The sequence below is a fragment of the Pezoporus occidentalis genome, unplaced genomic scaffold, assembly GCF_034315485.1.
Source record: "Pezoporus occidentalis ecotype Australia unplaced genomic scaffold, CSIRO_AGI_Poc_V1 ctg108, whole genome shotgun sequence".
In the NCBI taxonomy this organism is placed as follows: Eukaryota; Metazoa; Chordata; class Aves; order Psittaciformes; family Psittacidae; genus Pezoporus; species Pezoporus occidentalis.
In genome coordinates, this window is record NW_026912865.1 from 206,437 (window position 1) to 219,735 (window position 13,299).

Genomic DNA, 13,299 nt, shown 5'->3' on the forward strand with positions numbered 1-13,299 from the left:
GAATCAGGTGGGATTCAACAGAGAAGATGAGGTGTCCAGCTAGATATCCAGCTAAAAACTTCAGGTTTTCCCGCTAAATTATTCCTGCTGTATCTATTTTTTTCCATTGATAATCAGATATCTTTTATTGAAGAAATATTGTGGATCGTACTTTAATTTTCACCCACGTTAATTTTATAGGAAGATGATGGATGCAGAAAGTGGTTTTAAGACTCTGTAGAACATCTTGTTTCCTTTGTGCCTCTTCAGACATAAGCTGCAGTTGATTTTCTTATTTATTGATGTTTTGCTGGTTTTTCTTATTAATCTAGGATTTGTGGATCAGTCTCCAAGTTTCAGAGGATTAATTTTCCAGTGATCAGTTCAGGGAATGGTTAATGAAGCATCTGTTTTAATAGCAAGCTGAAGAATAAAATCTATATGCTTTCTCAGTTTAGGAGTAAACAGAGGCTGTGTTCCTCTTAGGGAGATTTTCTTTGTTAACCTTCTCACCATTTTGTTTAAAGGAACTTATCTTTCTGAATACCAGGTTTCTTAAGATGGGAATCTGGCTCCCTAGCTTGTTCTCAGCACCTTCATACTCTTCCACAGAACAAGGCTGACTCAGTTTGCCTTTCTTAAAAAGCTCTGTGGGCTGATACACAGCAATGTGTAAAGAAAACAAAAGATGTTACCTGAGAAAGAGTTGTGTGTGTGGTGGTGTATTTTCTGTTATGTTTTGCAGTTTGTTTTTTTGTTTTTCCCTTCTTTTAAAATATGTTACTGCTTGGATTACAACAATTACTGTTTTGAAGTAATACTGAAGCTTAATAAGAGGTCTTCCAACATAATTGAAGCTCCTGAGCCATTAAAAGATAGCATTTTTTATGTGTGTTTTTTAGTTATGGGAGTTAAGTATTGGTGGAAATTTAAAAGCTGTAATCAAAGTCACAGTCATTTTAATGGCTTCACCCTGTTTTTCTGTTTCTTTAGTTGTTACAGATGCTCTCAGGGTAAATGAGATTTTTTCTGACATAAAAATCAAGTGAAAAGCATTTACATGTTATTCCAGAAAATATTCATGTTTAATATGTCACAAGAAATCAAAAAAAGGGGTATGGTCATGTTTCTGGTCATTGTACTTTGATAGTTTAGATCAATACTTACCTAATTTCTACTTTTAAGAAAGTTCACTAGAGGCGGTGGTGAAGGTTACTGTTTGTAGGGTTATTTTATAGTGTCCACTTTTCGAAAGTCGAGTGAGTACCTCAAAATTTTGTTTCCTAATGTTATCCTTTGGCAGAATACTTAGATTGTATTTTTATATTTCAGTGTACTCCAGAAACTCAGAATTTGCAAATTGTTGCAGATGAGTTTGAGTATGTTAGCCTGTTAGCAAACATGGACTGAGATGTAGGTGCTGCTGCCACTTAAACTAGCAATATTGTAGAGGTGCAAGCAACTAAGAGCCAAGATGATGAATGCAGTGATTAAGTAAGTATGATGTATTTATATTTTATCTTGTTAGTGGTGCTAACATTGATAACAGTGATAATACTTAGGAATCAAATTTTCTTGCACCTGATTTTTTTTTTTTTTCCTCTTTCTTGCAGTAAATGTAGCCCTTGCCCTAGCAGCAAATGACCCGGTAGGTGAACATCTAATTAATGTGAAACAAGCATGTGTGTCATAATTAAAATGGTTACTACTGGGGGCAGTCGCATACATTAAATCTTAGTATTTACTCTGACAGCTAATTTCTTTACGTGTTTTTCATGGACCTTTGAGATTATTTGTTTTTAATTTATCTGTACCATGAATGACTTAGTTTCTCTCATCCTTCATCTGGGTTTGTCTGTGTCCTTTCCCTTGTGTATCTCTAAGTTCAACTGCAATTCTGTAGAGGATGTTTGTGCAGGTTGGATACACATAATAAATAATTAAACTCTGTCACTTCAGAGCACTGAGTAGGAAAAAATATAAGTGCTGGATGGTATCCAAAACATTTTTTACAGCTCTAAAGATTCACTTTTTCTGGAGAAATTAATGTGTAAATAAACTTTATAAATAAACAGCTGAGAGGAAAAAAGAGCTGTGTGTCTTCCCTAAGGCTTGGAAATACATTATTTGAGTGACAAAATATTGTTGGCCAGTTTGGTATTGTTCAAGCTGTTATTTGGACTATAAATGGACAGTGGGAATCGTTCAAGTGTAAAAACAACAGCTCTTTGTTCTGTCCGCCCACTGCTGTAAACTGGGAGTAGTGCCATTGTGTACATTTATTGCCACAGAGGTAAACTTGGAAGCAAGCTTCACTTTCTATGTAAGGGTGTAGTATATCATGCATATTTTGTACTTGTAAAGCATTAATTAAATAGAAGGTATCCTCAAGTACTTTAAAGGTAGCATCTTTTTCTTCTTGCAAAAGATGAGTAAAAGAAAACAGGTGGAGGGAGTGAGGTTTATATGAGATCTGCACACTTGCTCTGGGAATTTTATAATAGGTTTAAAAAAAGTCCATAAACTCAGTCATACTTGATAAGAGAGGGTTTAAAGCTGTTATATGAAATATGTACTGTTTGTAATAGCATCTGATCTGATATTTCACAGTTTTTAATTCTGTGTTTTAAATAGGCTGCTGGAGTAATTTGATTTCAGAGAAAAATCTATCATCTTGAAAAGCAAAACTGCTTGAATGGTTCCTTCTAATTAACTTTAAGACATGGCATTTGCTGTAATACTTTTACAGAATGAATGTGATCCTGCAATGTGATCTCTGTTGTGGCAGGGTCATTGAGTAGTTCCATGGAAACCATGTCAACTAATTGCACATAACTTTCTGTAGTTTAATTGTTTTTAGAATTGTGCCAGATACTTTTCAAACACCCAGTTTTGTGCATTGTTTATGTTTAGATAAAGCATCTCTCAGCAATTCTGACATACACAAGTTTTGGGATTCTGCCCTTTGTTAGGAGTCAAGTATCTGTCTTTAAACATAATAATGTGATACACCGCTTCAGTAGCCCATTGAAACACTTGTAGAGCACACAAATAGGAGAGACCATAGTCTAGAGTGATTGAAGAGGTTGTTGCTGGAGTTACTTGGAAAATCAGGGACTGAGAAATAATTTTAAATTAAATTGAGCCAGTGAAGTTAAATAAACACAGAATAAGCTAGTCATTTCTGATGTTATGATTATGTAGTGGTATAAAATTGGAGGCCAGCATCTGGAGGATGTTAATCAGTGAAGAGCAGCTGAAATTGATGACATAGCTGTGACTTGCATGCGCTGATGGTCACAAGCTAGCAAGCTGCTGCCTTGGTGCAGTTGTGCATTGTATAGTTAGACAATACAAAATTAAGGTGGATTGAATAAGCTTAACTCTATGTTTGTTCATGCATTAATATATATATATAAACATAATGATGGCATACATCATGTTTATGTTCAATCTTTGGGCTTCAGTTTGCTGGTGTGTTTATTTGCATACTCCCATTGATTTCGGCTCACTAGTTTTGTGAGTCAGGGTTACGAAAGTAGTATCTTGGGACCTTGGTCCAGGCTGGTATTGTCCAGTGCTCTGAGTTGTAGGGATCATTGCAAGTTTGGTTTTCTTGTGGCGAAATAAAAAGTGATTGTTTTCCAGAGTCCATTGATGCCTTCTGCTGAAGTTTATAGTGAATTTCATTGATCTCAGATATACAGCAATGGACCTCCTTATTTTACTTTTAATAACTACTGATTGTGCATCAGCTTCATGTGGTTTCCCTTCCCTTCATTGCTATTGTAAGTTCACCTCTTTCTGAGGAAGCAGTAATGTTGCTGTTAGTAGATTAGAGCATCAGCAGCCTCCTGCAGCTTCATTACAGTCCTTATGTCTCTTATAAGGCAAATATAGATTTATAGAAACCAATTCTTGATGTACTGCTTAAAGGAGGAATGAAAGGGCTTGTGAAGAAAGGTAGGTCACCATGACAATACAGATCTGTGCTTCCTTCATTAGATACAGTCTCTTTCTGTTACAAGTTCAATGTTTGTAACTAGATTTTCAAAGTAAGTAGTATACCAGAGCTAAATGACTTTAAAATAATGTTTTCTGATCTCTCAAGTGTTCTTTTTCTAAGATTACAGGTCACAGGCTATTGAGAGCAATGTTTTCTAGTGAGGGAGATCTGAGGAATATGTTTTCAGAGGAGATTGTATTAGAATAGATTTTTTTTTTTTCTTTCAGTAGCAGCTGTGACATCGTATTGTTGTTTGATAAGGTCATAAAAAGGAAGAAGATTAACAGTCAAAGCATAAGGAATATTTTGTCCTCTTGATAAAGGAAAGCTTCCTTCCATCTTCTCTTAAGAGTCTACTTAATATAGTTAAAAAAACAAAAACAAAACCCCACTGTTTATGTAGATAGGTTTTCTTTTCTCCACTTCTTTTCATGTGAAAGCTTTTCCAGTTACACAGATTGTTTGAAGTATTAAGGCATTGACAGAACCTTGGACATTGTCATTGGCATACAATGTTGTTGGCAGAGCTGTGATTAGAATTCAGGAGTTCAAGTCTTGCATTCTGGTGCTCAGTCTGTTTGGCATATTTTTGCCTCATGGTTACAGAATAAATAATTCAAGACAGGATTTCATTTAGATGCCTAGATACCACGTCCAAGACAAAGTAGGTTTTAGGGGGAGGTTTTTTTTGTTTTTTGTTTTTTTTTTTTGGTTGGTGTTTTTTTTTTTTTTTTTTTTTTAATGCAGCGCCAGGGAAGCAAGCCTGCATTAGAGGGCAGTGTCTTATCCCTTTCTGGAATATTAGGGTTTTGGTACCCCAGGTTACCTGCTGTAGATGGATTAGTTAAGAATTGTGTAAGCCCTTGGGCCTGTACCAAGATGTATAAATCTATACAGTGTTCTTTTTGTGTTACCTTAAAGTTTTATGCTTCTGTCCTGTTTTTAATTGCTTGCGTAGTTTGACAGCTGATTCTTTTCATTCGTTTGGTGTACTAGCAGCTCCCCTAGGAGCACTTGGTAAGAATTTTTGGGTTTCATGCCAGGACGATTCATATTCAGACTAGAATGACTATGTATGAAGGCTGCCTGGCCAGAGACAATTTATTATAGTAGAAACAAGTTGAATTAATAGATGGCAGCAATAATAGGATAGAGATTGCTTGTTTATGAACAGAGTATTTTAGTGAGCAAACACCAGCTGTGCATGACTAAGGATGGCACAAATCCAGTTGGGAGGCTGCATGCTTGTGCTGTCACTGTTAGGCAAGCTCCCCAGTCAGATTTCCTTTGACTCTCCTTTTCTTTCCAGGAAGATTTACATTTTTCCCTATCGGATGAAATGGTTTTTTATGTTGCAAAGGACAGAGGAGCAAATAACACCATAAGGAAAAAATTAGCATGTAGGCGTAAGCAAGTGGCTTCTGCTTGAAGTAGTGGGGGATGTGATTAAATGCATCAGTTATAACTATTCCAGCCTAACTCTTTGTCAGGGGGATTACTGGGTCAAGCTGACGAGGACCAACATTTGAAATACAAAATTTGAAATACAAGTGTGAGTTATTTTAGGGAGTGGCCTTTGTTTTAGCAAGCAAACCCACTGGTTGCTGAGCAACGTAGTATTTTAAATGGAAGACCATCCATGTCTGTGTCCGCATGCAGGCGGGCAGGGCAGGCTGTCTGCAGAGGGAGTGCGGGGGGCCGAGCAGGGAGCTTCTCCCCCTGGCGTTTCGTTTAACCTGCGGCACTGAAAGGCCAAACACATTGTCTTGTGGTGTAAATAAAGCTGGAGAAAGTTGATGATTAACTACATGAAAAACACTTATTCAAACAATACCACAGTCAAAATGTCACAACGCGGGGTTTGTTTTTATTTTTGAAGCAGAAAACTCGTGTGCATATATCAGCCTATTATATGCATACACGGTTAAGAGGTTTCTCACTAATACATAGTAACTTATAGCATAGACGTTATGTAGTTGTGATCAGAGTCTTTGTGTAAATTCACTATTGTGGTAATAAAACCAGTTTTACTTATTTCAAACTGCAGATCACACTAATTTTAAAGCTACTCAAAACCCACTCAGCCTATTTTCCTTACATTCCAGCTTTTTTCAAATATTTAGTTCTTGCAATTAAACTGTTTGTATACAGGATAATACTCGATTACTGCATTAATAGGTAATCTCACAATGTATATACATTTCTTTCTGGTAAGGAAAAAAATTCCGTATGGGGGGAAAAAAACAAATCTAGAAGAATTTAGGCAATAATGGGCTCCTTCATTGAGTAATTGTAGAAGGAAGGCAAGTTCTGACCTGTTTTGTCCTCCTCCTCTGCAGCTTTCCTAATTATCAGGGTTTGATTTCTTTACCTTTGTTGCTTAGCGAATCAGAAGACTTTAATTGCAATAGATAAGGTGTACATGCTTGTTACTTAATGCTAAAAAGTGTCAATAAAGCTGGAGATGCCAGTTAGAATTGATTTGGGTTGTTTTGCAATGGCAGGTCAGGTTCTAGATCAGCTGAGAAAATGAGGGAATAAAGCTTGAAAAATCTTACGTTTTCCAAGTAAAAAAAATGTGTAAAATTTGAAATATTTTTAAACACTGGCCACTAAAAAAATAAAAATTAAAAAAAAATTCCTCAAGTTAAGCATATATTCATTTGAATAAAATAAAACATTTTTGAAGCACTGCATGTAGGTACCTGCAATCCTGAGTCAGTATTACCTGCATCCTAGGTCTTCAAGTCATTGAAAGTCTAGTGCAGATGTCAGAGACTGATGTGAAAGGTGGAGCAGGTTTACAATGATTTGGCATGCTGTGAAAGCGGTGAGGCGTCTTGTAGAGATGTAGTAATGTTTGGGATTCTGTTTTGGATTTTGGTAATTTATTTGTAAAATTGTGCTGTCTTGAATTTTTCAATAGGAAGAAGAGAAGGCTCTGGGGAGACTTCACATTACAGCAGCCTCCTAGTAACTGAAGGGGGCTGACAAGAAATCCGGAGAGGGACTTTTTACAAGGGCATGTAGGGATAGGACAAGGGGCAACAGCTTCAAGCTGAAAGAGGGTGGATATAGATTAAATTTTAGGAAGAAATTCTTCCCTGTGAGAGTGGTGAGGCACTCGAACAGGTTGCCCAGACAAGTTGTGGATGCCCCATCCCTGGTTTGAACAACCTGGTCTAGTGTAAGGTGTCCCTCCCATGGCAGGGGGTTGGAGCTAGATACTCTTGAAGGGCCCTTCCAACCCAAACCATTCTATGATTCTGTGATACAAGAAGGCCAAAAGAGGTTGAATTCCTGGTGTCTGATTATCCAGAAACCTGACTGGGAGTTACTGCAGACTCTTGTGGAAAAAGTGCCAGAGAAGTTCTGTAGCTGGCAGAAAATTAGATAATCTTCATATGAAGGAAAAAGGCTTTTAAACCAGTGGAAGAGTGAGTGTTTAAAACAAGTCTACATTTCTAGGATACAGATTTAGGCAACTGCAGAGGTACTTTATTGGCTTTAATCCAGTTTACAGCTAGGCACATAAATAGTGTGCAGCTGAAAGAGTTAGAGAATTAGGGATTAAAAGATGGGTATTCAGTGTGTCAGTATGTCAAAGGAGGAACCTAGAGCCTGTCCTGATTTTACGTTCTCTTTTGTCCTCTGTGTTGCTGCTTGCAGTTTGGGATTAGCTCTAAGTCTATAATGACATTAAAAGGGTAAATTGAGAGTCCTGGTGATGGATTAAGATCACCAGCTTTAAAAATAACTGGTGCCTTCATTTATCAAAGCTGTTTTTTATGTCTTTGGAATGGGCTGCAGGTGCTAAATCCTGGGAGCACTTCTAGTGTAGGGAATCCTTCACCATATGGAACGATATGTCATTAACCTGTGCCTTCACCTCCCACAGGATGAATGCCAGGGAATTCTGAGGGTCTGCAGAGCTTATTTCAAAGTAAAATATTCAGTAATCTCCAGTGGGGTACATGTTCCCTACCACGTATGGAAAAAATTCTCACAGAAGGTGAGCAAAAGTAAATTAATGCTGTCAAAGAGTCTCTGGATGTTTAGCAGTAATGTAGGCTATGTTAAGTAACAACTATTTATAGTAGCTTTTTTGTGAACTAATTTTTTTTTTTTTTTTTAATTCTTTCTGTGTTGGCATAAAGTCTTTTGTCAGCCTTGTTCCTCAATAAAGCATTTGGCAACTTGGAAGAAATCAATGAATGTCACCAGATTCTCCCCTGAGCACAGTATTGTGTGTGGAGAGGTCCTCTGTGATATATGAATGAACTGGTTGCATTTGGTTGAAAAATCTGTTACTGGAAAATGCAATAGATTTCATAGTTAATATTACCTGAAAGACAAAAAAGGGGAACCTGCATATAGAAAGTGTATTAGACCATAGTTAACAGGAGGAAGGATACAGATAATTTTGTCATTAGCATGGGCCTATGTCATCTGTACAAGGACCATGTATAGTAAAACTCATCTGCCTAAGAGTATAAACAGTAGCAATTGAATAATTTTGAATCTGCCTAAGGAAAAGCAAAGGAGGCAAAATTTACTGTTTTTTCTTTTTTTTTTTTTCTTATTTTTATTAAGACCTCTGTCTGCCAGTGTAGAGGGACTGTGTCTGATGTGGTCTTCAATAACTTCATTTTAATTATCTCCCCAAAAGATTTTATTACAATTAAGCTCAGTGCTTGAAAATCATTAATTCCAGTTACAGCTATGTTGCAAATCTCTGTCGCTCACAAGGCAGTGGCCAAGTTCAGAGGCTAAACTGATCTTTAATTATGTTAAGAATTTTGCAAGGGAAGTTAAACGGAAGGATTTTTTTTAGTGACATTATCTGTGCCTGTGATTTGTACAGTGCACAGACAAAGCTGTAGGATTCCCATCTTTAAGGGTTTATGCAAGAATATCTTCTTTATCTATTGTTGAAGCATTTGTTTTTCTTGTAAATACAGCATCTATACCTAGTGACTAAAAACCATAGGTGAGAGAAGTTTCTAAACTGGAATGAAAACTTTAACTGTTTGTACTGGGGTAAGAAATGTGATTATATAAATGTATCTTATACTGAGTATTTGTCAGAAATGTTTAGAGAGGTCTAACGGAGCAAATCGATATCTTGTTGAGAAAATTAATGGTAATGAAATAAAAAGGATGATGTGGTTGATAATATAAAAGCAGAAGATGAAGAGGAGTTATACTTCTTTACCATGGTCCTTTATCCTGCATATTTATTATTTTTGTGGTCTTGTGCTCGCCGGTGGTCAGATGAGATCACGACAGCTAGCATCAACGCAGCAGGAGGAGCAAATCCTAGCAGTAGTTTAGCCTGGGGGGGGGGGGGGGGGGAGAGCAGTAGTTTAGCCTGGGGGGGGAGAGAACTAGAGAGAGGGGAAACCTTAAAAGGAGCTATAAGAAGGCAAATATGAACATCAGTAAGTGTTTAAGTATACTTTTTGCTGAACAGACCAAGAGAGTACCAAGAGAGCGTTGGTACTATATTTATTTCCAATTTTGTGTTTTCTCTGCCTGATGGAGTATTGGTAAGAATCTTACTCTGTACGAAGAGGTTGATAATCCTGCATGTGTTAGTTTAGTGTATGAAAAACATAATAGTAGCTTACAGTAACGTGGAAGTATTTAAATCGTATGGGAGTGGTTACATTGTCAGTTTAAGCTGTTCAGAACTTGCAATAGAGCAACAAAAATACAGGTCTCTAGAAAGTATTTTCCAAGTGTAGTAAACTTGATGATTGATTCAAAGTTTTTTCCACAGCTGGACAAGCGGAAGGAAAAGGGCAAATGAGAACAGGTGTTTTGAACTTGGTTATAGCTATGCCAGCTAGAAAGATGGAATGCTGTTTATTTAATAACACAGGATAGAAATATTTTTATAAGGAGAAAATGCAGTCATTAGAAGATGGTGGAGTTGTTGCATCTGAATCCTTTTTCTGCAGAATGCTGAGGACGGCTGTAGCAGTGGTGTGTGCTGTGCCCTGCAAAACAGTTGGAAGCAGGGGACTTAGACATGCTTGGATGTGCTTGGAGTGCTGTATTTCTGTCTACCTAATGCTAGTATTACTTAAGAAAAAAAAGCAACTCGGCATCGGTATGAGATGTATATGCATATCAAAATAATGTCAGAGGACATTAGAGGAATCCTAGAGATTTTTTTCCCCTTTTTTTCTTTCAGTTGCCTTTTTGCTCCTGCTTGTGATCCCCTGTAATCTGTTCCTTCTGTCCAGATGTTTTGTGCCTTGTCTGATGTTATGCATGTGTTTTAGGGTTCGGTTTTAATACAGCAGTATTTTGAAAGATGTACAGATTTATATGAGGTGTGGGTTATAGGGGTGAAAACACTATTAACATTTAATTTGTTTTTTTTTTTAATTATTATAAGTCTTACATCTGAATTAAACTTTACTCAGAATGTGAAGTATCTGGTGTTGGTAATTCCGTTTAACAGTTTCATGTGGTAGCATCCAGGTGTGTGAAAATTATTTTGTCTCTTGGGGTTTTAAAACATAAATGCTGGAAGAGATGATCTGGACTGTGCTGAGCCTGTTTTAAAAGATCCCTTGGTAGCTGCCGTTAACGCTTTTCCAAGGTAATTAAACCTTGAGTAAAGGGTTATTACTACTGTTCTAGAGATGCTTACGTACTGCAAATGCAGGGATAGTTGGGACAATCAAAACTCAAAACCTTAGCTTATTGGGCCAGTGCTTTCTGTATAAGCTGCTATTTTTAGGCAGTATGAACTCTTTTGACTTAACACATTCAATTGCTTGGTGAAGTAAAAAAACGTACCTGAGGCTATCTTTAGTGAGATTCTGCCAGTGATTTAAAGAATTTCCAAAAGACTTTTCTCCTATAATCCTATAGAAAGCACCATGCTTACAGGAGCACTTCTGCTTTTATTAACATGAGTTGTAGAAACTGGAGTATCTATTATTTTTGAAGACAACTGTTTTATTGAGCCACATCCACAAACAAAAGCAATGCATCTGGGAAATGAGCATCTTTCTGAATTTTGAGGAAGTGCGTAAAATTTGTTTCTTTTTTTCTTTTCCTTTTTTTTTGAAAAACTGTCAGGTTTATTGTATGAACTTGAAACAAAGATCAGCCTTTTAGTTTGAAGTAGTAGCTGAATTTGCAAACTCCTCCTTGGCAATTGAGGGATATTTTTCTCTAGTGTGCTTGCATTATTCTTAATTTCAGGAAATTTGGTATGCTTGCAGGTACATTCCTGCTGACTCTTAGGAATAGGTGGCCTGTAGCGGTAAAGCTCTGATTATGCCCAGAAGGTCACAAAGTCGATCTAATTAATTTAGCTTACCCTAAATCTTCAGTTCCTTCAGGCTGAAAACAAAACTGTAGTGAGTTGTAAGATCACTGTGGTTAGTCAGTGGGTAGTCATGATCCTTGCTGGGGGGGAAACCCTCAAAAAATTGAGGGAAACTATCTCAGTCAGGTGTAAAACACCATGTAGGCTTTTCTACAAATATTTACTTTTCTTTGAGAGGGAATTATGTGGTACAGCCCCTAGATGATGTTTTGATGGGTTTGATTAGCTGCTGGCGCAGATAAAGGGACTGAGTCATGAATCTTTCTGATCTGTTAAAATATGCATTTTGTACAAGAACAAAGAAGCTCTAATACTGTTGTTGATGTCTTTGAAATCTAACACAAAAATGGGTCTTTTCAGTCTTTTTGAAATTGCAGTTTTCATACAGTAGACAAAAAGTAGAATAATTTGTCAGAGCAACTCCTGAACATTTTGTAATAGTTTTAATAAGGTTATACAAAGAGAATAATGTTAAAAAATCTAAATTAATTCATATAATTCTGCATGCTTTGCAGAAGTATTTTGAATAATTGAACCCAAATTTGGTTGATTTTTTTTAGTAAAAACTTATTTTTTAAAGTACATAGATTCTACATGGTAATGCAGTTTTTACTTCTCGGTTGTAAAATTTAAGATGTATTTGGCTTATATTAGGTAAATTTAACACTTTAAATTGTTCAGCTGTTAAGGATTTCTTCACGGTTCAATATCAACAATGAAAAAACAGAAGAAGGAAAAAAAAAACCAAACCCAAACCAGAAGAAAGCAACCCCCACATAAAACTCCAAACTCGAATTATTACGTATGTTGTAGTAAAAAGGGTCAGTCTTGCTTCTGGGGTATCTATCTAGGCTTCTATGAGTTGGTTTTGGTATTTTATTTAAAATTCACAGTTATTCAGAAGTAGTGGCGAGAATACCTGAGGTTTTAATCCAGGGGCATTTCTGTTAACAAACAAACAAACAACAAAAAAAAAACCCAAACCCAACCAGCTAAAACCCAAACCAAACAAACCCAGCCCCCCCAGCCAACAAACAGCCCTCCAAAAAAAACCCCAAAAAACAACCCCAAAACAAAGTAAAACCCCAAATCGAAAAAACCCCAACAAGAAAATCCAAACTGATTGTGATGCCACAGAATATACTTCATGTTCAGAAATCCTGTTCAAAGGTAGAGATGCTGCATACTTGCATTAAAAGCCTTGCTTACACCTCTCTTCTAACCAAAAAAGTGATAGTTATCACTGAGAGTTTATCTTTCTCCATCCTTCCTATCAATACTGTGATGACAGAATGGCTTAATATATGATACCACATTACAAAAACATCATCCAGAAAGTGAAACACACATTTTGAAACACTAAAAGTCTGATTTGGCATTGTTGGAAAAGCTTCCATTGCTGCCTTAACCTTTCAAACAAGCCCTTAAGCATACGTGCTTGCAATATTGCAAAATTTTGAATACAGTTAGCTTTTTATATAGAGAAACTTGATGTTCAGCACTTTAAAGGGCTTGCTCTTTACTACTTAATTTGCATAATTTGGTAATTGGTAGTGTGTCTTGCCATCTGTAGGAAAAACAGTTGAGTTTTCACAAAATATGTGTATATATATATCTATAAAAAAGCACATAGAAATCAATCCTCTAAGTCTAGACTACGTAGTTGAAATGTGCCATTTGTAGTTGTATAAGTTCATTTTTAGCATTTTTTGTGCTAATGCATTTGATTAAAATGTTATGCCTGCTTAACTGGCTTCACAGACTTGCATTTCAGTATTTTCAAGATGTCCGCAAACGTCTGCAAATGTTTACGCTGGCCACTTCAACAGAAGATAAAAATATGGTTTTTCCCTCTTGTGGTCACTAATATAACTCAAATTGCATTAATTCAAATATATTTACAAACAAAATTTGTTTTTATTTTTCAATAAAATCTGATACATTTTAAAAAATAAAATTTTAT

General features: G+C 36.4%; 1 protein-coding gene across 1 annotated transcript in view; it reads left to right on the top strand.

Annotated features, from left to right (window-relative positions):
• The window catches only part of NUBPL (NUBP iron-sulfur cluster assembly factor, mitochondrial), an 86,711-nt gene that overhangs the window by 5,085 nt on the left and 68,327 nt on the right, over positions 1–13,299 (top strand). The window contains exon 3 of the mRNA XM_062622975.1: positions 1,593–1,627. Coding sequence (XP_062478959.1) covers positions 1,593–1,627 — 35 coding nt within the window. The remainder of the gene's footprint in view (positions 1–1,592; positions 1,628–13,299) is intronic.